The 27,241-nt window shown below is 42.3% G+C and overlaps 2 protein-coding genes across 3 annotated transcripts; one reads left to right on the forward strand and one right to left on the reverse strand.

Moving 5' to 3' along the window:
- Positions 1-2,844: 2,844 nt before the first annotated feature.
- On the reverse strand, positions 2,845-11,051 carry FAM217B (family with sequence similarity 217 member B). Of its 2 annotated transcripts, XM_019757159.3 has the most exons (4): positions 10,868-11,051; positions 8,830-8,941; positions 8,630-8,712; positions 2,845-7,099 (listed from the first exon to the last, which is right to left on the reverse strand). In XM_019757159.3, the coding sequence occupies exon 4, from the start codon at positions 7,093-7,095 to the stop codon at positions 5,953-5,955; it is 1,143 nt and encodes a 380-aa protein (XP_019612718.3). In that variant the 5' UTR covers positions 7,096-7,099; positions 8,630-8,712; positions 8,830-8,941; positions 10,868-11,051; the 3' UTR covers positions 2,845-5,952. The 2 variants fall into 2 exon arrangements, with proteins under 2 accessions (XP_019612718.3, XP_019612720.3); XM_019757161.3 differs by lacking the exon at positions 8,630-8,712 and having other exon boundaries at positions 10,868-11,007.
- Positions 11,052-11,107: 56 nt separating this feature from the next.
- Positions 11,108-14,623, forward strand: PPP1R3D (protein phosphatase 1 regulatory subunit 3D). The gene has a single exon (XM_019757162.3). It carries the CDS (start codon positions 11,489-11,491, stop codon positions 12,386-12,388), a length of 900 nt encoding a protein of 299 aa, XP_019612721.1. The 5' UTR covers positions 11,108-11,488; the 3' UTR covers positions 12,389-14,623.
- Positions 14,624-27,241: the final 12,618 nt, after the last annotated feature.

Consider the following 27,241-nt stretch of genomic DNA (forward strand, 5'->3'; position numbering starts at 1 on the left):
CCCTCCTGTATACTTGGCAGAGACCCAGAGTAACTTCCCCGGATGGCCCAAGCCACGGCCTTAAATACCATCTCCAGCTCAAGACTAAAGCAGATATTGGTGGGGGTTGGGAGGAACCCAGTTATGGGAGTTGGGAACCAGGAAGAGCATAGTAAAAGAAGGTATGGTTGCTATGCAGACTTGAGTCCATGCCTGAATAAGATTAGAGGGGATAAGAGTTTCTAGAGATGTAGTCATCCTGCAGGGAGGGAGACCCCTTACAAATGGAGATTTCCCTCATAAATGAAAGGTCTCTAACAAAAGGGTAACTTCTACTCAGTTTTTAGAGCTTCTCCTGTGTTTTCTGTTTCTTAAAAATAATCAGCCTAAAATAGTTCTTATACGAAAGAGGCATATTTTGGGCTGGCAAGATCCTGCTCCCCTCCACCTTCTTAGGGTTCTGTTTGGCTGGGCCTGAGAATTAAGTTGACAGAAGCCAGATGAACAGGAGAAAAGTGTACCAATTTGTTAAATACTGGTTTTACGTGACGGGAGCCTTCATAAGGAATGAAGACCCAAAGAAATGGTGAGACTTACTTGCTTCTGTAACTAGGTTGAACAGAGAGAGGCAGTTGTGGAAAGTAAGTGATGCGAGGAAGCCAGAGGAAGAATTATTTTAACAAATGAAACTTTTGTAGAATTCTCTTGGTCTCAGCTTCTTGGCCCTGATGATAAGAATGTTACTTTCTTTCTGGTACAGGGAGGACACCTTTCATATAGGAATTTCATCCGCTTTTAAGAAAAAGAAGAAAGGTAGGAGTGATTTTTCTTGTATTTGCTGTTTCTCAAGTGACTTTGATTTCAAATAGTCAGCATGCGGCATATTTTGGGGTGTCGTCCTTCACATTCAGTGTGTGAGGGGTGGGCTCACAATCTGAGTAGCATGCCAGCTGAATGTAATCTAAAGTTAAGCATGCCTCATTACTTTTCTTTAAAATATCATTCAAGTGACAATAGCTATACTCATGACTATCCCATTTTTTAAAAATTCCATATATATTTCCCAGTGTGATCAGTTAATTCCTTCAATAGCAAGTCGCTGAGGACAGGGATAGTCAAATCGTATTTTTTGAAACAAGGTCTCTGAAGATTTTTGTAAAGTACTGATTTATGTTACTTAGCTGAGTGAGCACTGTTCTTTGCTAGACAGTGTCTTAGGATGTTACGGTAATCAAACTAGGAGGTCACTTGACTGTCGTGCTTCTGATACCTTGGGAGCCTAGTTAGCAAACCAAAATCCAAGCCAGATCAGTTCCTGCCAATGTTTCAAGTGTAAGAAGGACAGCCAATCACAACAGCCAACTAGCCTTTTCCAAATAATGCAACCTCTTAGGCTATAGACAATCAAATAATTTCCTTGCTTCTGCATCTTCTCTCTAAAATCCTTGCCCCTAGCTCCTGTCTGAGGAGTGTACCTTACCACTTCTGGTTCAGCGCTGACCGATTTGAATCAATTTTTGTTCAAATAAACAAAATTTTTAGTATGCCACCAGGTTAACTTTTCACAATGATATGGGGATGTTTAGTGGATGAAGGGATACTTCACCTGATGACATTGGACAAACCATTTAATTCTCTAAATAAAGAACATGCTTTGTGTCTGAAGTCAAACAGTCCTTTTCTCTCCCATTTCCTTTTTATTACAATAAAAATCTGTTCATTTGACTAGAAGGTACTAACAGTACAAATTCAGTGAACAGGCTTAGTCGCCACCTCATGGGTAATAGAACAGCAACATTCAAAAACAATCAACCTTTTTCCATACAAACTAATGATTTAAAATCTCTAACATGGTTAGTTTTCAAACTACAAAAGATAAATATACATACTGACACACACACACGCGCGCGCGCGCACACACACAGACACACACACACACACACACAAAACCCCTGTTAAAAACAAGACAATGGGTCCACAATGGAGTTGCTTATGCTACGCCCACTTCATCCAACTGAGACTAAAGTCTCAGCTCTCCCAGAAACGGAATCTTCAACCTGTCAGTGAGGAGTGGCCTGATCAGCACTAATGAGGTCAACCACCTGATAGGCTCCTCCCTGCCACACCCACACAAGAGTGACTTGGCAGTAACCAACCGGATTTGAGCCAGTCTAACTTCCTTGTCCCGCCCCCTTCTGCCTATAAAAGTCTTTCATTTGTGCAGCGCCTCGGAGCTCCTTTCTGTCTGCTAGATGGGATGCTGCCCAATTCATGAATCATTGAATAAATGAGATTTTTAAAATTGACTCAGTTCATTGTTTACTACCCCAAAAATTATTTTTTAAACTGCCACTATTTGGTAGACTCAAAAGAACGCACCTCCTCATTTAGAAAGAGGAAGAAGAGTTTAGAAAGAGGCGCAAAGGGCCTTCCAGAATGTTTGCAGCAGTAGCTGCTCAAAACTGCCATCTGCTAACCACGTGGCTTCATAGAAAGAGACACTACTGGTTTCTAATGAAGGCACCAGTTACTTACATTATGTTACTTTCATTTTATTGAATTTCCATCCCGCTTTCCTAACCACTCATCACCTTTAGGGCGTGATAAGAGGAAGAGGGACTCAAGAAATGTGCAGCCAGTAATGCTTCTCTAGTACTGTTGTCAGGTATGGTGTTTAATATTAAGAAAGGAGTTGGAACAGAATTTCTTCTTCAGCAGTTCTTAGAAATAACCAGAGAGAAATAAGACAAACCCTGAAAGAGAACTGCATAAAAAGCAAAGCAAAACCATACCAGAAAAGTCCAGACAGTATTTGTGGGCTGTTTAATTGATCTCAAGGAAGGAAAAATCCGGATCCACAAAGACTTACATGTATCTATTTTATTACATACAAAATCAGCATACAATAATTACTTTAACAGCAAATAACATACATGCTGAATACTTCGAGGCCATGTTGAATGCTGTTCTGTACAGGTACACAAATAAATAACGAATATAGCCTCTCTCTTACCTTGAAATACAATACCACAAGAGTTTTATATTTTTATGTAACTAATCAAGTTAATGAACATAAAGGAAAGAATACGCAATATTTTTATCATGTAAGGTAGCATTCTTAGGTCATCTGGCAACTAATCTAACAGGCCGAAGGATTGTTACAAACGATCTTCCTTTTAGCTAAGAGCTATCATAAGACCAACGATAGCTTCTCCACCATCTTTTTGTCAGGGGCCACCAATCCCACCCCATTCAAGTCAGTTACAAACCTTCAACCAGTTTAGTCATTAAAGTTTTGAGAAATCATCTAAACCTAAATAATTGTAGATAATACTGATATATTTTTGTAGTTCATCTTTGTACATTTTTAATCTTTTCCCATGAACTGATTCTAATCCTGAAGTAGTTCTTCTTACATCCTCTAAGCTTTCCGGTTATTTATTTATTTACTTTGGATTGTTTTGATTGGTTTAACTGCAACTTGTATGTAAACAACTCCCCAGAAATGACAGGCACTTCCTAGAAACACAGTGACTCATGACACTAGGATGGCAGGACGCTCAGTGGCTTAGACTTGAACTGAAAGAGTTCATGACCTGACTTTCCAGTGTCGTCTACTTGAAAATGGCAAGCTCGGTATCTGGGGCATTTAGTACATGAAGCTGTGTTATGTGTGCATCAGAAACCATCACATTAAAAGTGTGCTCAGTTCAGTAATGAACTCACACCCTTTGTCAGCTCTGATCCCATCACAGTGATACTGGTTAAAGTAAACCATCAACTTGGAGGCAAAAAAGCAAGCCAGCAAAGTCACTTTTTAAAACTCTTGCCATGTGACGTTAATGACTGTTCCTCAAATTAAGCAACCAGCTTCAATTCAAAGAGCAAGGAACAAATGCAACATCCGAGGCGTGGCCTCACAGTTTCTTAAGCCTGATGGTCTTCAGCTCAGACACACATATGGCAAAGCAAAATAAACCACGTCAGCCTCAACCTGCAAGGTCTCCAAAAGCACCCACACAGATGCATTCCTGGGACAGGCAGAAACTCCGCGGGAAGCCTTCTGTGTTACTATCAGGAGTACGGGTGTGTATAGAACCTGCTTATAGAGTCATCGGCCCTGCAACATCAAAGGAGCTGAATAAAAACCAAGCAGGGAAAGAATCAGGAGCGAGGTGCCAGCTGTATCTAAAGGACGGATCCGTCTGGTCCCAAGAGCAGGGCTGGCAAGAATCACATGGGGTGCCATCAGGGAGCAGAGAGGACAAGTCGGGGGAGCAGCATGCTTTCAAAATCCAATACAGACACTGGGTACAGAAGTTATGGTGTAATTGGGAACTAAGGAAATAATGCCTCCTGGATACACACCTTTCCTTCACATAAAAAGGTGTGAGATCTTAGTGTTAGAGCTTGCTTTCTCCAGTAGGGTGGTGTGACAGAGAAAGAATACAAGAGGGAATCTCTAAAGTCTGGGGAAAAAGTCTTGGAAGAAAAAGATTACCATAAAAAAATTGTATATGTTATATAATATGATTAAAATCAGATTTTAAAACAGGATCTTTATATTTAACTTTTGGCCATTATTTTAATTGTAAACATATCATGTCTTTGGCTGTTAACTTGGAAAGCAGCTTGGATGACGTTGACTACTGAGTGAAAAGTCTGCAAGCTATTATATATTGTCAAATGAAAAGGGCCAGTTTTTCATTTGCCCCAAACGTGAAAAAATAGATACACGTATGTGAAAAAAAATAGAATAATCGTTCAAAGGGATAAAAGGAGCTATAGTCATTAAAACATTCTGTGCAGCAAGAAGTAGGCAGAGGCTTTCAAGTTATTCACGATAATGTCAACCGTAATCTCAGCATAACTACGGGGACGCTTAGATGTTGCCTAACTGCAGTTCACTGAGAATTTAGTTAGGAAACCATAAGCCCAGTGAGGATGCTAAGAAGACCTTCGGTAACTTCATTCATATCCACCTGGTCTGGAACTGCGTCCTCCCTTCTGCCCTCAGCGAGATGACATAGCTGCTCCTGTAAACTAGAGCACAGCATTGTCTTGACTACAGACAGCAGGCTCCAGCGACAAAATACTGTTGACATGCAAAGTGGTTCCGTGCGTTCCTATCTTATTATAGGCCCTTCATTTACAAACTCCAAAAGGTGGTTTTCCTGTGGCTCCCCTTCAGAGAAGCTGCACATGCCAGAGATTTTAGGGTGCCAAATATTTCACACTTAGCCCCCCACCAAACAGCAATAGCATGCTTATGCCCACTGACTCCCCAACGGGACAAAGTCTGCACTCTTTTCTCCTCAGTTGAAAGAACACCAAAATGGACCTCACCACCAGCTCTAAATTTAAAATGCCTTTTTTTTTTTTAACTCATGTCAAGAAAAATGTATGAAAGCACTGGATTGCGTGGTCTATAAGGGGCAAGCAGCTTCGTGAAAAGTGACTTTGCTCAAAATAGATGCTCCTAAACTTGGAGAAGAGCTGGAGATGCTTCTGGGGGTGAAACGGATAGAACTGCTGCTTGAACAGTTTCTGGTGAGGATGCTGACAGCCCTCACCATCTTGGACGTTTTGGATCCTACACCATTTAAAACGGTATATTCTATACTATATTTCATCTAGTTATATACAATGAAAGCCGAAGGGTTCTACGTGGCTGCCTGCTGTTTCAGAACTTTAGCTGACTTTCCCCAGAGAGTTGTCACTTTATTCCTTTATGTGGCACAGACCCTGGTTAATGTTTATCTAAAGGGCTATCATTCGCTTCAGACTGGCAAGGCTTGTTGAAAGACACCTTGCTTTGAAAAGAACCCTGGTGGGGGTGGGATGGACTAAAGAACCAACCAGCTACTGAAAGGCAGTCACCATGAAACCCCTGAAAATTCACAGTATTGTAACTCCTGGAGACCCTCCACCACTCAGGGGTCTGCAGGTCTCCCCAACTCGTCACTTCAGAGGTTATTTGAATTTATGTGTGCTTTGCTTCCCTCCGTTTGTTTTCAGTTTCTTCTCACTGGATAGGGTGGCATGACCACAGTTATGTGCATTTCCCTTTTTCTTAAGGTTTGCATATGCTTGTGTCTTGCAGGCCTTGTAGCAGTCCCCCGCGTCCAGACTCAAGGCTGACTGCTTGGGAATTCGGATGTTGCCATTGCTCTCCATCTTAGAGCTGCTGTCACTGCCAGACAGGTCCCAACACTGCAGCCTGCCACCCCTCCCGGACTTCTTTTTCTTATCCTCTGTCCTCATGTCCAGGGTTAGCTTCTGAGGACACAGTCTGCCACCGCTTAGCGCGTGGAGGGGCTGGGGCGGAGTCTCAAACGTGTAATAGGACGGGTGCCCTTCTTCGCGGTGAAAGCCTTTCTTCCGTGAAGGCCCTGACTTGGGGGCCCCTTCCTGGTGGGGCCTGGACAGGGCACTGGCCACCAGCTTGCTTCTCCCGGGGCTTTTCAGAGCCCCTGCGGCCCCAGGCGTGGCGGCCGCCTTTGCTCTGGCCCCCTTTCCCCTTTCGCCCTGGATGGTTTGGAGCTGCAGCCACTCGAGCTGAACAAGCCTATGGATGTACTTGCCCAGAAGGCCCCCTGTGCGCGGCACGGCCCCGGCTCTGCGCTCGGCGTTCAGAAGCACAGCCATGTCCCGCAGGTCCCAGGAGTGGAAAGGCGGTGGAAGGAAGTCGGGGTAATAGTAGTCCCGCCTCGCATGGCCCGGGTCTGGGTGCAGATCGAAGGAAACCGGGTCGATTTCTTCCGCGCGAAGATGGAGCTCGGGAGGCGTGAGGGGAGAAGGGGGGATGGGAACGCGCTCCGAGTCAGAGAGATCGCTGGCACTGTCCCCATCCGCGTCCTCTGTGATGAGTTTCATTGACTGAAAGTCAAGAAACAACTTGTTCCCGGAGGCCCCCTGACACCTGGAACCCGCTGGACTCCGGTCGGCTTTTCCTGTTGGGGAAATGCTTTCCTCAAGTTCATCGTCAGCAGCTGGGGAGACACCTACACGGATGCTTTTCCGCTGGGAAGAAACAGGGCGGTCCTGGGGTCTGCTCTGCCTTTTTCCAGAAGAATAAGAACGTGGCGCTTTGTTCCAAGATGGGCCAGCATTCATAGCGCTGTGAGAAATAAAGCGGATTCTCGGTGTCATGACAAAGACAGGTCTGCCTACGATTAAACAAGCGATTAGTTGTACAATCCCCTACCGTGTCCCCCCGGAAATAAGCCCTAGCACGATTTTTCAGGATGACATCCCTGAACATAAGCCCTAATGCGTCTTTTGGAGCAAAAATTTATATAAGATCCGGTTTATTTTTGGAGGAACATGGTAGTGACTACAGGAAAGGGTGAGGCCTCTATACTCCTGGCAGAGTGAGGACTGCGGACAAAACAAGCTCCAGAACCAACCATCTTCCACACAATCCTCTACTTAAGAAACCTAATATAATACAGATGCCGGAAGCCAATGCATAGATTCTATTTTATATCAAATATTAGCATTGAGGAAAAACACTAGTATTTTTTAAAGTGCTTATGTTACAATTTTAGACCATGAGTTTGGAAACAATCTGTCAGAGAACTCAGTCTGTTCTGTTACTGATGAGCAGTGTTTACTGACATTGATGAGCGACCTCCACGGCTTTCTTTTATATGCTTATTTTAGATGAAGTGTAAACAGCATGTAAAACCCAAGTTTTATAGAACTTAATCACTAATCAGTGGTGAGTCCGAGCCAACTAAAATCTTAATAGGAAAAAGTGTAGCATATATAACCTGTGCCTTGATCCAAAAGCTTACTAAAGTGTTTTCAAGTTGGGGACAGACATAAGAACCCTGTATTTAAAAGAGTAGAAATAAAATCCTATGGTGTCTTTTGACACAGTATGAATGAAAAAAATAGGGTTAATCTTGAGAAGGGTAAAGAAAAAGACTGAATACTGTGTGGCCATTACTAATAGAGCACCTAATTTTTTCTGAGGTAATTTATTCCGAGGCAGGATCTCATATCTGAGTTGAAAATATTTTCTTTTCAATTTATTTGCCAAGTACATAGCATTTCAGTAAGATCAATAATACTTCTCAGTAACATAAGTCAGATGGGATAAAAGGAATAAATGGTAAATATGCTTTTTGGAAACCTCAGAGGTTCACTTATCCAGAGGTTTTCACCACACTAAGCAATTATTTGAAAACGTGTTACCTCTTAATTCATAACTATGGAGGCTATTAAATCATTGCCAATATCATAACATGTGCTCACTGAATGACGAAGAAATGGATGCGGGAACCGCCGTTATTTAGAACTCATAACGATCAGTGTTAAAACTTTTGTTTGTCTCTAGGTGTCAGTGTGCATCCACAGAAATTAGTATCCCTTTTATATAAAGGGACGCTAGCATCAAAAGATGATTAAAGAGCTTACCCAAAATTGTAGACTCTGCTAACAGTGCCAGAATTATGACCTCTGGAACATTTACCACCTATTTATGTTTAAAACCATTTGCCCACTCACTTCTGCTAGGTGAAAAATAGAAGTGTATAGTTCTTATTCACAGACATTATTTCATTTTCCAACCACACACGGTCAATGTGGAGGACTGAGGCAATACGATTTCACAAGACAAAGAAATTGCATGAAAACTACTTGCTTTTCTGATGAGACTCATTCACCCTATTCCCTTTCTTGAAAAAAATCACATGGCTGATCGTCATCTATGATTCGATGGACTGTCTGAAAAACAGACATGTAGAAATAAATACCATGAACACATACAAGGAACAAACAAACAAACAAACAAAAAACAACAGAACACATCTAAGTAGGATTCTCCTTCAGAGTTCACATCACCTTTTTTGTAATGCTTGAAATATTCTTGCTCAATCTGTGGGAAGATGATGACAGCTGGGGAAGTGACTTCTTTATTCTTCTTCTATTTGGAAAGGGCTCCTCACCACCGGAACTAGAAGCAACAGAACTCTGTCAGTAAGTATTTTTTAAAATTCATTTTAAATTCTAGTGGACATACAATATTATATTAGTTTCAGATGTACAACGTAGCGATTAGACATTTATATACCTTACGAAGTGATCACCACCGTAAGTCTAGTGCCCATCTGGCACCATAAATATTTATTAAGATATTGTTGACTATATTCCTTATGCTGTACTTTACAGTCCCGTGACTAATTTTATAACTGGCAGTTTGCACTTCTTAATACCCTTCACCTTTTTCACCCACCCTCCCCCATGCCCCTCCCATCTATTGAGCATCAGTTTGTTCTCTGTATCTTCGAATTTGTTTCTAAATACTGAACACTTCACAACTGTGTGAATTTGCAAGTGATCCTTCCCTAGGGCTGTGCTAATGTCTGTATGGGTCCGATTTTAGTGTATATGCGAACAAAGCAAGCAGTGAGTATTGGTGGCACATGGTCCTACCACCAGTATTGGGCTGGTTTTCACTTGTTTGGTTTTAAATATTCACATAGTATTAAAATATTGGTGGGGATATTGCCTTATGTTTACAGTTTAATTTTTTTTCTTGTTTTTCACAGTGGATGTTGGATGCAAGATCATACTACTATAAATGCTGTGACTGGATTCATACACACACACATACACTCCCTGGAACTAACAGGTTGAGGAAACTTGTGAGGGTTAATAAAGGTCAGGTGTTACTCCAAAACTCCCATGTCCAATCATTCATTCATTCACGAATAGAGGAATGCCTGAAAACTAGCAGGATCGTGCCCATTCCCTGCTCTCAAGGAACTTAAACTCCATTGGGGAAGCTCCCTTTCACTTCACTGTCACATCAACCTATTAAAAGATTATCAATATATTAATATATGTCATCTTATTTCCTTGTGAAATTTTGTTGACGGGTGCCACACAGTGTTGATACTCCCTCTTATTTTGAGTGACCTACTAAAACTGCCCTAATTCAAAAGAATACTTTGGTAATAGCCCCTGCTTCTATAAAATGAGAAAGAGAGGGAATTACAGATTTGTATTTAATTCCTGAAACTTGGCTGCATTGCTTTTCCCAATAGGCGTTTATGCCTTTGTAGTCAGTTTACAAATGATGGTAATAAAAATCTCATATGGGCTCCCAAAATTAATGAATTATACCACAATCAACAGTTGATTCATTTTAGATATACAGAATGTTCTTTACCAACCCTCTTGCATTAGTTTGGTTTTCTTTCTGCTTTGTCCCTCTAGACAGTAAAAAGGAACCCTCTAGAATTTCTGGCCCCAAACTCGTCCCTAAAAAGTGAACTTCCATCTTTTCACTTCACAAAGCCAGTGACATGAGATGCACGCCTGTGGGGTCCTGAGGATGCAGAAAACAAGCACCGGTTTCCCTGATGGTTCGCCCTGGAACAAAGCTAAGTCTGAGATTCCGGCTACAAAAATGCTTCACAAGCGCCAGAGGCGGATTAAGGGCAGCTGCATCATCCATCATAAAATATTAACTCCTCACCACACCTTCCTCTTTGGCACGACGCCAAGGAACTGACAGCAGCAGTACCGCCCCCCTCCACCCCCATGGGAATTGGCTCGTCGTCCCGGGCGGCAAAGCATTGTGGGTGATGTGTGGACAAGACCGTTCTCTGCGTAGCGAGGCTCCCCGGGTCCCGCCGAGGGTCCGGGTTGCAGTGTCTGCGCCCAAAGTGCTGGCCAGCCTAGAGGCTTAAAACGAGCCTAGGGACCAGCTCCTGAAAAGGCCAGTTTTTGCCTCCCCTCCCCCTTCCCTTGCCCCCAGTAACCCAGAAATCCAAGGACCCGCAGCATGCATTTTCCTTGTCCTCGGTTTGTGCAGACGCAGATATACGATCGATAGGCGCGGGGCCAGGCAGACGCGGACAGAAATTGATCAGACCTGTTTCGCGATCGCGGAGGACACGTGACCAGGCCGCCAGCCTTCCTTCCCGGAGCTCAGGCCGGGAGGCCAGACTGCGGCGCGCTGCGGCAGGGGCGCCGGAGGGGGCGGCGCGGCGGCGGCGCGCAGCTCCGCGGGGCTCCGGGACTGCGCTGGGGCTGGCGGGAGCCCTCGCGCGGGCCGCGTCACGAGGGGAGGGGCGGAGGCTCGCCAGGAAGTTGCAGCGAGACGAGTTATAGCCTTGTAAGTAACGCAGCCGACAGGGAAGGTGGGAGGGGCCGCTCCAGGAACGCAGGCTTCCCCTAAGAACCTCTAAGGAAGCAGAAGGAGGCGCCACCCTGCGCTCCCGGAGAGTGTCCCCGGAAAGCTTGCACCGGAGATAGCACTCATCTCTTGGGAAACAAGCTTTTTTTTTCGCTGCAAGAAGCAGAAGACCTGGGGGAAGACTCGAGGGGTGAGGGATTGGGCGCAGGGGGCCCCAAGGGTTCCCTGCAGGCTGCAGTTGCGGCGGACACTTGGACGCTTCTGAGCACCGCCTGGGACGCGGAGGTAGCGGACGCCGGGTGGGGAGGCTGCCCGTCCGTTCCGCCCTCTTCCCACCGCCCGACGGCCAGTTGGGCTATGTTTAGCGGCTTGGGCTCCGCGGTCCAGCCCCCCGCTCTGGGGCCCCGGAAGCCCGCACCGCGGAGCCTCAGTTGCCTCTCGGACCTGGACAGTGGTGCAGCTCGGGAGCCGCGGCTCTGCCGGCCCCCTGCAAGCCCGGGCCACGCGCCGCCGCCACCGCCCGCGCCGTCAGGCTGCGATCCCCGCCTGCGGCCCATCATCCAGCGGCGGGCGCGCTCGCTGCCCAGCTCTCCCGAACGCCGCCAGAAGGCCACCGGCGCTCCGCGAGCTGCTTGCCGACCGGGCTGGAGCCAGCAGCATCGCGTGCGCTTCGCCGACGCGCTGGGCCTGGAGCTGACACAGGTCAAGGTGTTCAACGCCGGCGACGACCCGTCGGTGCCACTGCACGTGCTATCGCGGCTAGCCATCAACTCGGATCTATGTTGCAGCGGCCAGGACCTAGAGTTCACCCTTCAGTGCCTGGTGCCCGACTTCCTGCCACCCATCGAGGCCGCCGACTTCGGTGAGCGCCTGGCGCGGCAGCTCGTGTGCCTGGAGCGCGTCACCTGCTCAGACCTGGGCATCAGCGGCACGGTGCGCGTGCGCAACGTGGCCTTCGAGAAGCAGGTGGCTGTGCGCTATACCTTCTCCAACTGGCGCAGCACCCACGAGGCCGTGGCGAAGTGGCGGGGGCCGGCAGGTTCCGAGGGCACCGAGGACGTCTTCGCCTTTGGCTTCCCAGTGCCGCCCTACGTACTGGCGCTTGGCTCCTGCGTGTACTTCGCGCTGCGCTACCGAGTGGCCGGCGCCGAGTACTGGGACAACAACGAAGGCCGTGACTACAGCCTCACGTGCCGCAACCACGCACTGCACATGCCCCGCGGGGAGTGCGAAGAGAGCTGGATCCACTTCATCTGAGCGGCGGGGCCAGGGGCCTCTGCACCAGGCCTCACCTGTAGTCACTTCCCAGCTGGGCTGTCACGGAAGAGGTGGTTGCGCTTTCCTACACCCCACCCCCAAACCTAAGTCGTCTGACCTCACATCCCGCTGCGAGAAACCCTGGCAGTGGCCATCCTGTCATCTACTTGAAAGTCTGTATCACTTGGTGTAAAAAGTAACCTCAGGTGTCCAGAAAGCTTGTGCGTATGTAACGTGCTAGGGGAGGGTGCAGGGTGGGTAGGTGTATGTGAGGGTTGAGACCTCTGGACAGAACCCAGCAGGGTTTTGTTCTGTTTTGTCGGAAAGGCCTGCATCCTCCTTCTAGTTAAGGCCTGTGGTTTTTGCATGTGTCCTGATTGGGTCTCTGTTAACGCAGTCGTGAGTTATTATTGTGATGCTGGGACCTTTTATGCTCAGTGAATGCCTTCTTAGGAACATTCTGGATTTAATACGCTAAAAAAGAAAAAAATCAGACGTGTATTTGTGCCCACTGTAAACAGAATGTATGGTGTGACCCCCGTCCTGGTCCCTTGAGGCATTCCGGCCCTGGGACAAGGAAAACCTGAGACCACGTTTGCTTGCCAATGTATGTGGACTTCTCACAGTGGAAAACTATTAATAGGCAAGAAATTTATGTCTCCTCAGTCATCGCACAATCATTCCTAGGAGTTCAGCTGCTCTGGTTAGGCTGTGTGTCTCCTACATCACAGCTGAGAAAGAGGGAAAGCTTAACACTTTTAATAGCAAAACAGCACTTTCTGTGAGTTTCTCCTCTCCATGTATTTCTTTTGCACGTGTTTGGTAATTAGTATCTGCATGTTAGCAGGACATTCTGTTTAGGTTTGAAACTACCTGAACATTTTAAGAAATTCTGCCTTACATTATTTCAATTTTCAGGCAACTCGATAGAATTTCAGGCAACAATGCCCTTTCAATTACCTTTTTGATGATTCAGATGACCTTGTTGTGTCTTCTTAAGCATCAGAAGATTCCAGCAGTCAAGTTACCAAGTGGAACTAGAAGGTGTTTTCAGCAATAACTAGAGCACTGGAGGAAAATAATGCACAGATATTTATACTTTTTTATTGTTTTAAATTGTATTTATAGATGCCTGGATTTATCAGCCACGTGCCAACTTTATTCTTTGTGCCTTCAGATAGGACCATTTCTAACATTGTCTGGACTTGTTTTCCAGTTTTAAAGTGTTAAATACTTTTCATTTAAACTCCAACCCAGAATTCAAGGCTGTTGTCCCCTGCAGAGTTCCACAACGACTTAAAACTCTCAGGGAGGGGCTGGTGATTTCTTTTGGTGCTGAGTGGTGGTCTCCCAGACAGCAGGTGCTAGCAGTGAGGTGTGAAAACCCAACCAAGCTGGACAAGGTCTCTAATTTGTGAAGTCGAATAATGATCCAGTTGAAACCAGTGTGGTTAATTTTGTGACAGCTGTCACCAGTGAATTAACTCTAAATTTTTGAATGCTTGTTGACATTTATCATATCAATATGTAAAGGATGAGTTTTGTATTTTAAACAATTTGTTCTTTACAATGACAACTTTTGTGTTTTTAAAATTCCAACAAGCGGGAGGCTTTCCGATGTAGAGGGAGTACGTTCTGGTCAAAGAACACTGAATTTTGATTTAAAATATTGGGATTAAATTGAACAACCTTTGGCTGTTAGCACTGTGTACTACATTGACATGCAAGAGAGAGAGAAGCCTGGTTGCATTTCCTGTTGTTTAACAAACTGTCCAATTAGGTCAGCAAGCCTGGGAGGGTCTTGGCTGCTATGCCCTTGGCCCTAGCCCAGAGCGCAAGACAATTGTCCAGAGTATTCACGTATAAGATTTAGAGCTGCAAAATGTATTGTATAAAGGCATGTAGAGAATCTTATAACCCATGTGAAAGTCACTCGCCAAAAATGTTCTGCTCATAGAATATAAAGTGTTATATCTTTGATATGAGAACCTCAACGTGCCTTTTAAAAAATACCAACATGTTAACATTTAAAAGCTTAGATGTACTGGCCTGGTTGTTAAAGTTCAGCTAAGGAGAACTTTCAGACTCTAAAACACAGTTATATTGCTTAGATATTAAAATTTTGTATTGGATTGTGCAATTGTTAGATTGTCTCCCCAAACATATTTTAATGTCTGTCACTTAAGATGATTTCACCCAAGCCTAAATATTAAAGTATATGTGCACAAACTGTTAGCTGGAAATGTGTTTTTTTTTTGTGGCCTAATAACAGAAACAAGGTTTTAGAAACTTCTTGATTGTTTAAATCATTTCACATAAAAGTCTTATACTTCCTAAAACAGTCAAATTTAGTGCCTTGCCAAAAAGCAATTGTATGCTGCTACCTCAGCTTCCGTAGCACTGTTGTGTATCTTTGAGAATCTGAAATGCAGCCTTTGATGCCAGGTCACATATGAAGACATCTCTAGGGGAATACAGAGGATGGGATAGTTACTAACTTCTCTGACACTGCTTACTGAATCATGTGTCTGTAATAACTAATGTGCTTCTCCCTCCCTCTTCACCCCCTCCCCCCTTGTGGCCCTCCTCCAGTATAAAGCCTTGTACATAGAGGAAGGAAACTCACATTTATACATTTACTGTGTCCTTTCTTATTTACTTGCCCACCGAGCTAGGAGTGCTGTATTTGATTTCATTTAATTCTGAAAATTACACTACCTGGTAGATAATAGCCCCATTTTCTTAGCTGAAGTAAGTGAAGCTCAGGAGATTTCAGTAATTCACCTCAAGTCCCACAGCTGGTAAGCAGCAAAGTCAACATTCAAACTAGCCCAGCGTGCACGCACTGCCATGTGATAGGATGTTCCCAAGACGTGCCCGTGGAATTTAATTGAAAGCCTGATTTTGATGATTGATAAGGTTTTCCATCAATAGCAAAATCTAAAAACCTATTTAAAAACAATCCAAATGAGATTAAAATGAGTGATAGGATTTTTCTTCTTCGTGGTAGTTTACTGATGTTTACTAAATAATTTCTATGCTTTTTGAACACATGAAACAAAAAGGACTCTGACATTTTTCTCCTCTACTGGAAAGTGGCAAGGCAAGAAAATCTCTTTTAATTTTTGAAGTGTGTGTCTGTTATAGCCATTTCTGAATTGCTTGTACAGAGGGTGCCGAAAAAATGTATACACATCTCTTAAAATGTGTATACATTTTGGGGGCACCCCCAGTATATTTTACACAACGTCATTGCTTTTATCATTTAAACTGATACTTTAAATGGAAACATTTTTAAAAGCCTGGAATATATTGTACGACACCTAGATAGCCTCAGCCTAACGTCCCCCGGGGGTCTGGGGTTCTGGCTAATGAGGGCAGCAGCACCTGGCATCATCTCCGTTTAGAAAACCCATGCAGGAGACTGGCAGCTGGGCAGAGCGGGTGGGGGGCGTGGCAGCATGGAGGGGCGGGGCCATCTGGGGCGCGGTCAGCGGAGAGGGAGCGCGAGGAGGGCGTGTCGTGGCAAGAGCAGGGGGCGGGGCGAGGAGGGACGGAGGCGTGGCTAGCCGGGCGCGGCAGTCCGGAGTGGCGTTTAGCCGGAACACGCCCGGGCATGGCTCTGCTGCCCTCTGCTGGCCCACAGCGTGGACTCTATAAGAGGAGTGGTAACCTCGCGTCCTCGAAGGTTCGCCTGGTGCCACGCGGCTCTTCGGCCCTGTTCACCCTCTCGGGTGGTTGTCGGGAGCCCGGGGGTGTCCCTGGGCCCGCCGGCGCCCTCCGGCCCTTCGGGCTGGCGCGTGTGGCCCGGCGGGCCGGGGCGCTTGGGCGCGGCCGCATCCCGGGAGGGGAGTGGAGGCAGGGGAAGGAGGTGTCGCCTTCTCTCACGGCGCTTCGCGGCGGGGGCGCAGCCTGGGCGGACTCGGCGTTGGGGTCGGTCTGGGACGCGGCGGCCACTTGAGGGCCCAAGTCACGCTCACCGCAGTGCCCCTGGCTCCGCCTCGGCGACCCCGCCTACAGCCCTGGGCGCGAGGCCCGGCAGCTGTGCTGATTGGACGCGGCGCCGGCCGCGCGGAGCGCCGATTGGACGGACGGTTCCCGCCTCCGGTCGGCGGCCTGAAATACGGCCGCGGGGCCTGAGGCGCTGTCACACGACGCTTGGCGGTGGCGGTGGCAACAGGCCTCGGACTTCCGCGCGGAGGCTTCCGACGCCAGCAGGTTGAGCCGGCGCCGGGGCGGGTTTCCCTGACCGCGGGCGAACGCGGGGGTAGGCAGCAGGGTCCGGCTGGACGGGCCTCTGGAGGCGGCGGGCCGTTGGGCCCGCGGGCTCCCGACGGTTGAGGCGGCCCGTAGGGGAAACAGCCCGGACGGCGCGGCATCGGGCTGAGGGGCGGACTCCATCAGGGCGTCCGGGGCCTCGCGCAGGTCGCGCGGCTGGGAGGGGCCCGGTGGCGGCCCGAGGTGGGCAGTCCGCGCTGCGCTAGCCCTGGTCAGTGGCCTGGGCGGGAGCGACAGGGGTGGCGCCGGTCAGGAGACGCGGGGGTGGGGACAGGACGTGGGCAGGTGGTGCGGCGGTGCCTGAGGACGCCGGCCCTTTCCGCGTCGGGACCGACCAGGGGCGGACGTGCTGTGCTGCCCGGGGCCGGCCTCGCAGGCGTGGCCGTCGTCGTGTGAGGGGGGAGGGGGGAGGACCGAGGCCTCTGCGTGGGCCCCGCCCCCTTAGCCAGACGTTCGCGTTGGAAACGATGTAACTATTCTGGACGTGGGGGTGGAACTTTGCGCGTGGCCTCTTGTTGCCGCTGATCTTTCGATTTTTAGGAACCAAGTGCCCACACCTGTTGCCTCTCCCGCTCCCCTGCCCGCGGTCTTATCTGTCTGCTGCTGTTTTCTGTGGTCCCTCTCCAGCTCTGTTCCTGATGCCCACTACATACAGTAGGAATAAAGATAAGGATAAAATGGGTCTGTACGCTGAGTTTCGCTCGGGGAGCAGTGTGATTAGAAGTGTTTTACTAAGTAGCTTTGTTAGCATTCCAGTCGTGATAGAAGATGGTGTTTCTTTCCCCTCTCAGTTAGGCTCTCACTTACATTCGGAAATGTTAGGTATCTGTTATGGTGGTAGAGAGGACGTGGTATTCATGTTACTATTTGCATTCATTCAGCTTTAGGGACAAAATATGTGCCTCCCCTGTCTGTCAAGGTGTTGGGGTTTTTTTAAACCGTAATCCTTTTCTCTCCCTGCATAGACACATTCATCTCACTGGTTCTCTGTTTTACCTGTAAGTAGACCAGGGCTCAAAGCCTGCTTGGTTGACCCCAAACCCCATACTCTTCTTGAAAAATTATTATTCTTTGCTGGGTTTCCTGTGTCTTTCTGTTGCTCCTTGTCTGTTACATAGTATTTCATAAAGATATTTTAAACTGTTTACTCATTATGGTGGAAAGATAAGTGTATCACTTGTGTTTCTGTCGTGCAGGGCGGCCTGCGGGGTCTCTGGTCCCGCTCCCAGCATAAAAACGCAGGGCACAGCGAGGCCAAAAAGGAACACCCACGGAGCCACAGGTAGGGGAGTCATACCACTACATTCTTGCTGGCGGCTGGGCTGGAGACACAGGACACAATTCTCAACCCTCACTGTACCGCTTGCCAGCCCAGCCGCCATCTTCTTGCTAGCCCCCATTTTTTTTTGCTAGCGTAGCCACAGCAGTTATATTAGTGGCCAATGGCTCACTGGTTACAGCTGACGGCCAACTAGCCACAGCTGATGGCCATGCAATCACAGTTGATGGCCATTTACTACCTGAGCCAGCACCTTTCTATGTGAGGCCGAGAGCCTGGAAACTGCTTTCTGGGGCTCTGTCCCCACAGTTTCTTTCTAGAGTTAGCCTTCCATTTCATTTGCAAATATTTGATTTGTTTAATGGATAGTACTAAATTTTTGGCTCTATTAAATTGGAGGGAGGGAGGAGTCATTGGATTGTTTAATTTCCTAACTTTTAAAAATCTGCCTGCGTAGATACCAGTTTTTCTTTTCCCTGCCTGACTTCTTGCACTAAAGTAGACTAGAAGCTAAACCGACGTGTTAGCTTTATGTGCCTGTTGACCATAAGTAATTCTTCTGTGCAATATTTCTTGTCTCAGAATATGTAAATTACATTTAAAATTCATATTGTTTCAGCTGTGAGGGCCTGCCCCAACAGTCAGTCGCTGGCCCTAAGGAAAGTACAAATGGAGGCCCTTCCTTTTAAGTATTTAAACTTTTTAATAAAGTTTTCAAATTGTGAAATTAAATGTTCTAGTCTTCAGTCTCACCAATATACCATCATTGCAACAAAATAGAAAAAAATATATAAAGCTATTATTATGACTGAGTGTTGGGAAAATAGCAAACATAACTGAATGCATTTATTATGGATATTTGATGACGGACTGGTGAATTTTGGATAAGTAATAAAATAATTACCGATATAATTCATAAATTAATATATTCCATAATTTCTTTTCATTTTAGCAAAATCAGTAAATATGGTATAATCAAGACTTATTTTGTGTTCTATTGACAGTATGATTTAAGGAGTAAAATTAGGTAATTATTCAAAATATGTAATTTGAATATATTTTCAAAAACATGAAATAAATATAAGTATTTTTCTTTAAATTTTTCTGAAATATTTTTGTAATTAAGGTAAAATGCAAATTACTAATGAACATTAATTTTAAATAAAATTGTTTTAATAACACTGAAATTGCAAATGTTATTACATATTTTTTGTAAAAATAGTCACCATTTTAGTGTTTGCCATCTAACTGCCATTGTAGAGTCCATATCACATTCATGCAGTTATGTCTTGATTTACATATTTACACATTAAATAATATGAATTGCTTAGAATTACAAGTTTTCTCAGTCACTATGTGCAACTGTTGCAAATACTATGCACAAAGTTGCTAGTACTTCCAGACCCCAAGTTGGAATAAAAATAAAAGCAATAAAATGGACATTTGGTATTAGTAAGAAGCAGTTTTTCATTATGCAAGAATCAACTATGAGTTCTGCCAGAGGAAAGATTTGACAGTTACAGTAATTAATGTCTTTTCTCTTACCTGAGCACTTAAGTTGCTCAAATTCTACCTCCATTCTGAAGCAAACTAAAATGTCAAGATCAGCACAACCTGCAATCTTTTCTGCATTGTTTTGGCCTCCTCTCTATCCCCTGGAATCCTTTAAGCTTGTTTTTATTATGGAAGATTTCTAACATATGCAAAATAAACAGAATAGCATAATTAACTCGTCTCCTTTCAAAGCATAGGTAAGGGAATTGTTTCTTTGGGGCCTGAAGGGTATAAGTTATGAAAGTGAAGATGTTTATGGTGATAGGACTTGCTGGGTCATAACAGTATTGGATTCTGAGTGAATCAAGATTCCTGTGTGCTCCCTAATAAAATTGTGTGTGTGAGTACGTGTAAGAGAGAGACCATGATGTACAAAAACTTCATGCTTTTTATGTCTTAGCTCTTCCCATATTGCAAAGAATACAAAATTTCTTTTCTTCACTTTATGTATCATTTGGCAACATGTTTTTAATCACTTAAAATTGTTTGACTGCAAATATCTAAAATTCTAGGTCTTTTATTGTTATGTTCACTAAATTGATTATTATTTACAACACTTAATTTATTCATTCCTTTCCCTCTGTCTCATTCCCAAATCACATCTATGTGCTTTTGAATAATTGCCACTCAAAACAATGCTGCAAAATCACCTTTAGACTTGGTTCCTTATACACATGGAGCAAATGTTTCTTTGGGGTTCAGAATTTTTTCCCCTAGAGTTAATCTTTGGAAATGCAAGACCTTTTTTTACTCCTCCCTTTTGTATCCTTTTTGTCTGTCCTCATTGGCACTTAAACTTCTCTATGGGCATTTATGGGCAACAAAGTAGACTAATGCCTCTTGTCTTACAGGTGTGTAGTCTTCCATTCCTCTTGGATTAATTAATTGCCTTTCTATGTTGGATTTCTTGGTGATTCTGTTACAAAGCTCTTCATAGTACAGATTATTTTTAAATTGTTCTAGTCATGATGTCTAGGAAAATATTGTATTCGTTTCCTTTATAGAGCAAACCTCCAAATTACATTTGGAAATGTCAGATACGTTTGTTAAGATGGTAGATGGTGTTTAACGTAACTCTATTGTTTCCTGTTTCCATTCTCCTTTGAAAGGAAAAATGTGCATAGGTTATCTTTTCCTCAATCCTTTCATTGCATATTTGTATGTTCTCATCTATTCTGTTCTTTGGTAATATTTTCATAGTCTTCCCTTCTTAAATATTATATTACTAGCCTGAATATCATTTAGACATTAATTCAAGATTATTTTTCTTCTTATTGCCAAAGTTGGAAATTTCAAATATAGCAGGAATCTCGGATAAGGGAAATCCAGGTTTGTCTTCTTTCACTAACTAGTTTTGTGACCTTGTAGCAGGCCTTTAATATTTATTTAATTTATAAAAAGAGTAAACTTGAATAAATGATCTTCAGGCTTTTCTCCAGAAATTTCTTTGTCCAGATTCAAATGAGGAATTTCATAAACAGTGAAGAGCTCAAAGAAAATATTTGTTGCCTTTGGTATAAACAATGATTATTTATGTGTGTTAAAAATTTTAAACTATAAATATATAGAACAGGTTGTAAGATACAGAAAGTGTGTGTTTTCTTTCATAGGTGTTTGTTTTGTCCTGCCGTTTTAAAATTAAGTCAAAATGCCAATAAGACCAGATCTCCAGGTATGTAGTCCCAGACCAAAAGGAAGTATTTTATTTTAGTTCCTAAAATTACTTTTTGTTTGTTTATAGGTATTAAGTGCTCTATTTTTAGGAAAGACAAAGCTTACTTGTGTTTATGAAATGGTCAAGAGTGGAATAAAATATTCTGTTCATTTTGTTTAATAGATTTGTTTTCAAAGCTGTATTAAAAATATTTAAAGTGTTATAGATGTTAATCATATATATATATACACACACACACACACACACACACACATATATATATATATATATATATATATATATATATATATATATATTTATTTTACATTGAAAAGAATTGTGCACTGATTCTTGTATAACTTATGCCTGGGTATTATTATATCAAGGTTTAAAATTGTAAGATACTTGTATGTAGATAAAGAGTAAGTTTGAATGTACCTATTGAACTTGTATGCAGTTCACCACCAAGTCTGGTGATCAGTGGGAAAATCCCTTAGTAATGATGTTTACGTTAACACCAGGGATGGCAGGTTTTGTGCAGGTTGTACAGGCACGTGCTGCTAATGCCGGGGATGCTGAGAAATGCGTTGTTGGGTGATTTGTTGTGCACACATCACAGTCCACCCCGAGGCTGTGTGTGTTGCAGACAACAGGCCTGTGTGGCGTGTTACTGCACTGAGCACTGCAGGCAATTGTAACTTAATGCAAGTGTTTGTGTGTCGAAACATGGAAAAGGTACAGTGCATACACAGCGTAAAAGATGCAAACGGTCCAGCCCTGTGAGGCACTGAGTATGGATGGAGCGGGCAGGAGTTGACGTGCTGGGTGAGTCAGTGAGTCAGTGGGAGTGAGTCTGAAGACCAAGGACAGACTGGACGCTCCTGTAGACGTTAGGGACACTGTCCACTCAGGCTACATTAAATGTATAAAACAGCACGAGGTTAAATCAAACGTAGGAGAAAGGGATGCAGCCAGGCCATGCAGTGAGCGTGGCATGTGAGGCTGCTGCTGGCCTAGTGCACATGCTGCTTTACAGCAAATGTTTTATAAGTAGAAAGAGAACATTCTAAAATAGTAATAAAAGGATAGTATAGGGAATACATAAACCGGTAACAGTCATTTGTTATCATTGTCAAATATTGTGTGCTGTACAGAATTGTATGTGCTCTACTCATATTCTGTGGCTGACAGCGCACTAGGTTTGTTTGCACCAGCATCGCCACAGACATGTGAGGAATGTGTTGTGAGGTAAGGTTACCATGGCTGCGATGGCACTAGGCAGTAGGAAACCTTCAGCTCCATAATAATCTTATGGGACCACCAGCATAGATGCCGCTATGTCACAGGCACATGACTGTAAATATGTAATAGGATAAATGAGATGTATGTATGTGATGCTTAAGTCATAATATAGTTTCTAAAGCGTGCTTTTACCTGTCTTTATGCATTGTTTTTCCCTATTTAAACCTCATCAAGAAGTTAATAATCAGGTATGTTAAGGTTTTATCCATGGTATTATGTATTAGTTACTATAAAGCTTATTTTACTTCTTTAGTAGGTTTTTGTTGAGTTCAATATATTGATGACTTTCCAATTTAAGATGTGAAGTGGCAAATTAGTGAAATAATTTTTCCTGTATAGAGTCTTATCAAAGAATCTTAATCTCTAACTACATTACTCCAAATTTAATAGTGGACAGGGTGTTTTTTTTTAAAATATAAGTGAATTGATATAAGCTCTTTGAGAATTTTCATGTGAAAACAATTATCAAATTACTACATTGCATGAGATGACTGATTTTGGTTTTGATTCAGTATATCTGCCATTAACTATATTTCTGTAGCAGTTGGAAAAATGCATTGATGATGCTTTAAGAAAAAATGACTTCAAACCCTTGAAAACACTTTTACAAATTAATATTTATGAAGATGTGAAGATTAAATGCAGCAAACAGTTTTTGTACAAGTTGGACGACCTTCTAAGCAGGGTAAATATTTATTTTTGTTAAATGACTATTAAAGTTATTAGACAGCACTCTACCTTCCAGGAAGAAGCACTCCCTTGGAAGAAATAAATAAAAAGGCTTTGGCAAGCTTGCTTATAATTATATAAATAAATGTTTATTTCACCGCTTGCTTATTTTTTTGTTTTGTTTTGTTTGAGGAGTTCCAGATAACATTAGACTGTTTTCTAAATAAAATATGCAAAAAGCTGTGTTTACAGAGTTACCATTAACTGTTACCTAAAGTGGGGAAAAATTGTTTATTTGTTTGAACTTTAAACAAGTTGATCTATTTTTTAAAAACCTGTCAGTGTAGTCTTCATATTATGTGGACAATGCTTGGTGCTTGCAAAAATAAAACAAAAATTATCCAATATCTTTTACTTGATTTATCATATGTAAAGCTGTTTTATATGAGAAAACGTGGTTATTGACAGTCTTTCCCCAGTAGCTGAGATTTTCTTTGACTGTAAAAGATTGAGTAAAAATTTCTTGTATCTGTTAGATACTTGGAGCTCTTTAGAATGGAACATAACTGATTGTACTATAGTCTTTAAAGTTTCTTGAATTTATACAGATCTGCATTTTTGTACTGAATTTGTCATTCACCGGGTTTAGGCAGGTTGCTTTTTTCATTTTTTTAAATTAAATTTATTGCGATGACATTGGTTACTAAAATTATATAGGTTTCAAGTGCACGATCTATAATACATCATCTATATATCGTATTGTGTGTTCACCACTCAAAGTCAAATCCCCTTCACCATGTATTTGAGCCCCTTTACCCTCCTACCCCTTACCTTCTGATAACCACTGTACTGTTGTCTCTGTCAATGAGTTTTTGCTTGTTTGTCTTGTTTGTTTGTTACTTTCAGTATTGTGTCCCACATTTGAGTGAAATCATATGGTTCTTGCCTTTTTCTGTTGACTTACTTCGCTTAGCATGCTAATCCATTGCATGCCCTTGGGTAGCATAGCTTGTAGCGTGCAGAGGGCTGTAGACTGGGCAGGTGGCTTTTTTAAAACCACACTTTCGTCCTTTGTGCTTGGAGATTATGATAATGGCTAACTTTCAGGATTTATGAGAATTATGAAACTCCTAGCACAATGCCAATTCCATACTATTTTGCATGAACAGATAATTAAATTTTCACTTTTCCTTTCAGGAACTTAATAAAAAGAATATCCAAACTGTTTCAACCATTTTGGTTTCTTTTGGAAGATGTATCAAAAATATCAGTATATCAGGGCAATATGGACCTCTAACTTTGATAAAACAAGGACTAGTCCAAAAGATAAGTATAAAATATATAACATACTCATATGAAGGAAATACGATTAAAGGTTCAAATAATTAAATGGTTCAAACTGTTGAAAAATAAATTAGGGGACTTTATATAAATCTTTGAGATAAATATTTTTTATAAACTGTGGTATATGTTGCAAAGATAATGATCGCAAGGAAACTAACTACACAGGCTCCTTGATAAGCATGTGACTTTAAGGTCGCAAGATTCTCTGAGGCCCTTATTTGCTTTATTTTCTCTTTCCCTCATCTTAATCACTATCTAACTTTATTATTTTTTATATTTATTGTCTGTCTGCCATGCTAGAATGTAGGATATTGATTTCCGTCTATTTTGTTCATTGCTGTACACCCAGTGCCTAAAACAGTGCATGGAATGTAGTCTATATCATTCAAATATCTGAATTCAGTCAAATATCTGAATTAATTGAAAGTAAAATAATACCAAAACTTTTCAGACAGTAACAATGCCAAAATAATTTACTTATTTTGTGATAACTTATTTTCATCTATTACACGAATGTACTTGAACTAGGAATTTGAAGGGGGAAATAAAGCTCTTCGACCTGGAATTTTAGGATTAACTTTATTCCCATTCAAACAATGGGAAAGTATAATGAGTTACCAAAAAATAAAAACAATGAAGATGTTTAAAAGCATAAACTTATTTTGGTACAGTACTGGAATTTGTATTGTTGATATTTCTTTACTCCTAGGTTTACTATTTATACAAAGATAGATAAGCACATTCTCAAAATTGAATTTAAAGTAACTCATATATATATTTCGTTTTTTACATGGTTACCTGGTTTGAAAAATCCAAGGAGATTATTCTGAGTCGAGGAAATTCGAAAGATGAAGCTGTTTTTAATATGATAGAAGACTTGTTTGATCTTTTGATGGTAAAAATCACATTGATTAACCTATGTTATAAAGCATGTGTTTACTTAAAAACAATTTGTGTTCTATCTGCCCTGAGCCTAAAAGTCACTAACAGATTGGTTTGTGACTTGGTTAGATTAGTCTATTCAGATTGTATGAAACATCCTGATTAATATCATTAAATAATTAGTTAACACATAAAAGTTAAATTAACATGTGGTGAGTTCAAATGTAACCTATTATTTTAATACTATTTGTAATGCTTTATAGGAGAGTACATTATAAATTAAACATTATTCACTTTCTTTTCAGGTCATATATGACATCAATGATGAAGGTATAATAAACACTTTATTTCTATGGAACAATATTTTGCATTTAGAGTTTTAGTATAATTTTCCAGTTCTCATAGTATTGCCCTAGTCTTATTCAGAAATCAACAAACTTTTTCTGTTTGTTGGGGCCAGATAGTAAATAGTTCAGGCATTGTAGGCCAAGAAAAAAAATCAAGCATATTACGTAGGTCTTTATACAGCAAGAAAGAAAACAAATTTCCACAAATGTTTTATTGATGCAATTCAAAATACAATAATAATTGAGTACAATGTTTTTGTAATACAGGTATACTAGAGGAGAATAGCACTCTTTTTTTGAAGGGATGACATTTCACTTACTAAGGTTCAAAGTTTTTGCTATTGTCAAAATTGATTGCAAATGTTCATTTTTTCATGCTTATCTATTATGAGATTTTATGTATATTGCATTAGAAAAGCTCTTTTCATGCACATAATGACAAATACTGGTACCAATTCAGAAGCATGATTTTTAATTGACCATATTCATCACTTGGAAAGCATTTATAGAATTATGGTTCTTAATATTTGCCTCTCAGAATGTCATTGCATTTCAGATTAATCACTTTCAATTGAAGGTTTGGTGGAAGCTCCTCTATTGCAGTTAAATGGATTTTGATGTATGAAAATTTCCTCTGCATTTAACATCAATGTCCAAAAATTCTGCTAGACTTGTAGTTAGAACTTGAAAAAAGTATATCCCCTGTAAATTTTTGTGGAAATGGAGATGTCACTTCTTGTTTTAATTTTTGACAGCCCAGGAAACATAGAAAGCAGCTTGGCGTTACTTGTGATTCAGATAACCTTAGTTTCATTGAAATGACTTCACTGAAGTATAAGTTTCTCGTGTAGTACTATTAGCCCTTATAATTTAGGGTTGAATTCATTAAGAAACATTATCAAGTCTGAAGCCCAATCTATTTACCAAAGTCATGCAGTGGTAATTGATGGCTAAGTTCTTGAGAGTGAATGAGATTCACCTTGACACTACTGGTTCAATAAAACATGATAGATTCAAATATTTCCATGGATTACCTGCTGATGAATAATACAGCCACACAGAAATGGGCACTGGGGTTGGATTTGGTTCTTGGCTGTAGTTTGCCAACCTTTGAGCTAGTGGAACAGAATTCTCAATCCTATAGTGAGAATGTCAAACATGCTACGACTCTTCCTTTCATTTGTGCTAAGTAATCAATCTAAGTTAATGTATCTTTCTTGCTTGAGGAAAAACTACCTAAAATTGGTAATTGAGGCTGGTGAATTATTTATAAATAAAGGAACAGCTGCTATTTGGTTCCTTCAAAGCCAAATCCTTTTAAAAGGTCAATTACAGTTTATTTCAATAATAGTTAATGTTATACCTTTTCATGGATTTCTTTGCAATTAGCATAACAATCTAGTCTAAATTCTTATGGTTTTTTTAGGGGAGAAAAACAATCCTAGATCACTAGTGATTATCAAGTGATCCAACAGGTTTTTGTTTTTTTAAGTAGTTATTATGTCTTTCCACTTAATTGATTTTTTTTCTTTCAGTGTAGTCAC

The sequence above is a fragment of the Rhinolophus sinicus genome, chromosome 13 (assembly GCF_057876585.1).
Source record: "Rhinolophus sinicus isolate RSI-liver-muscle chromosome 13, RSI-T2T, whole genome shotgun sequence".
NCBI lineage: Eukaryota > Metazoa > Chordata > Mammalia > Chiroptera > Rhinolophidae > Rhinolophus > Rhinolophus sinicus.

Excerpts from the sequence above, each read along its gene's own strand:
- PPP1R3D (XM_019757162.3), top strand. The coding sequence starts at position 11,489 with ATGTTTAGCGGCTTGGGCTCCGCGGTCCAGCCCCCCGCTCTGGGGCCC.
- FAM217B (XM_019757159.3), bottom strand. The coding sequence starts at position 7,095 with ATGAATGCTGGCCCATCTTGGAACAAAGCGCCACGTTCTTATTCTTCT.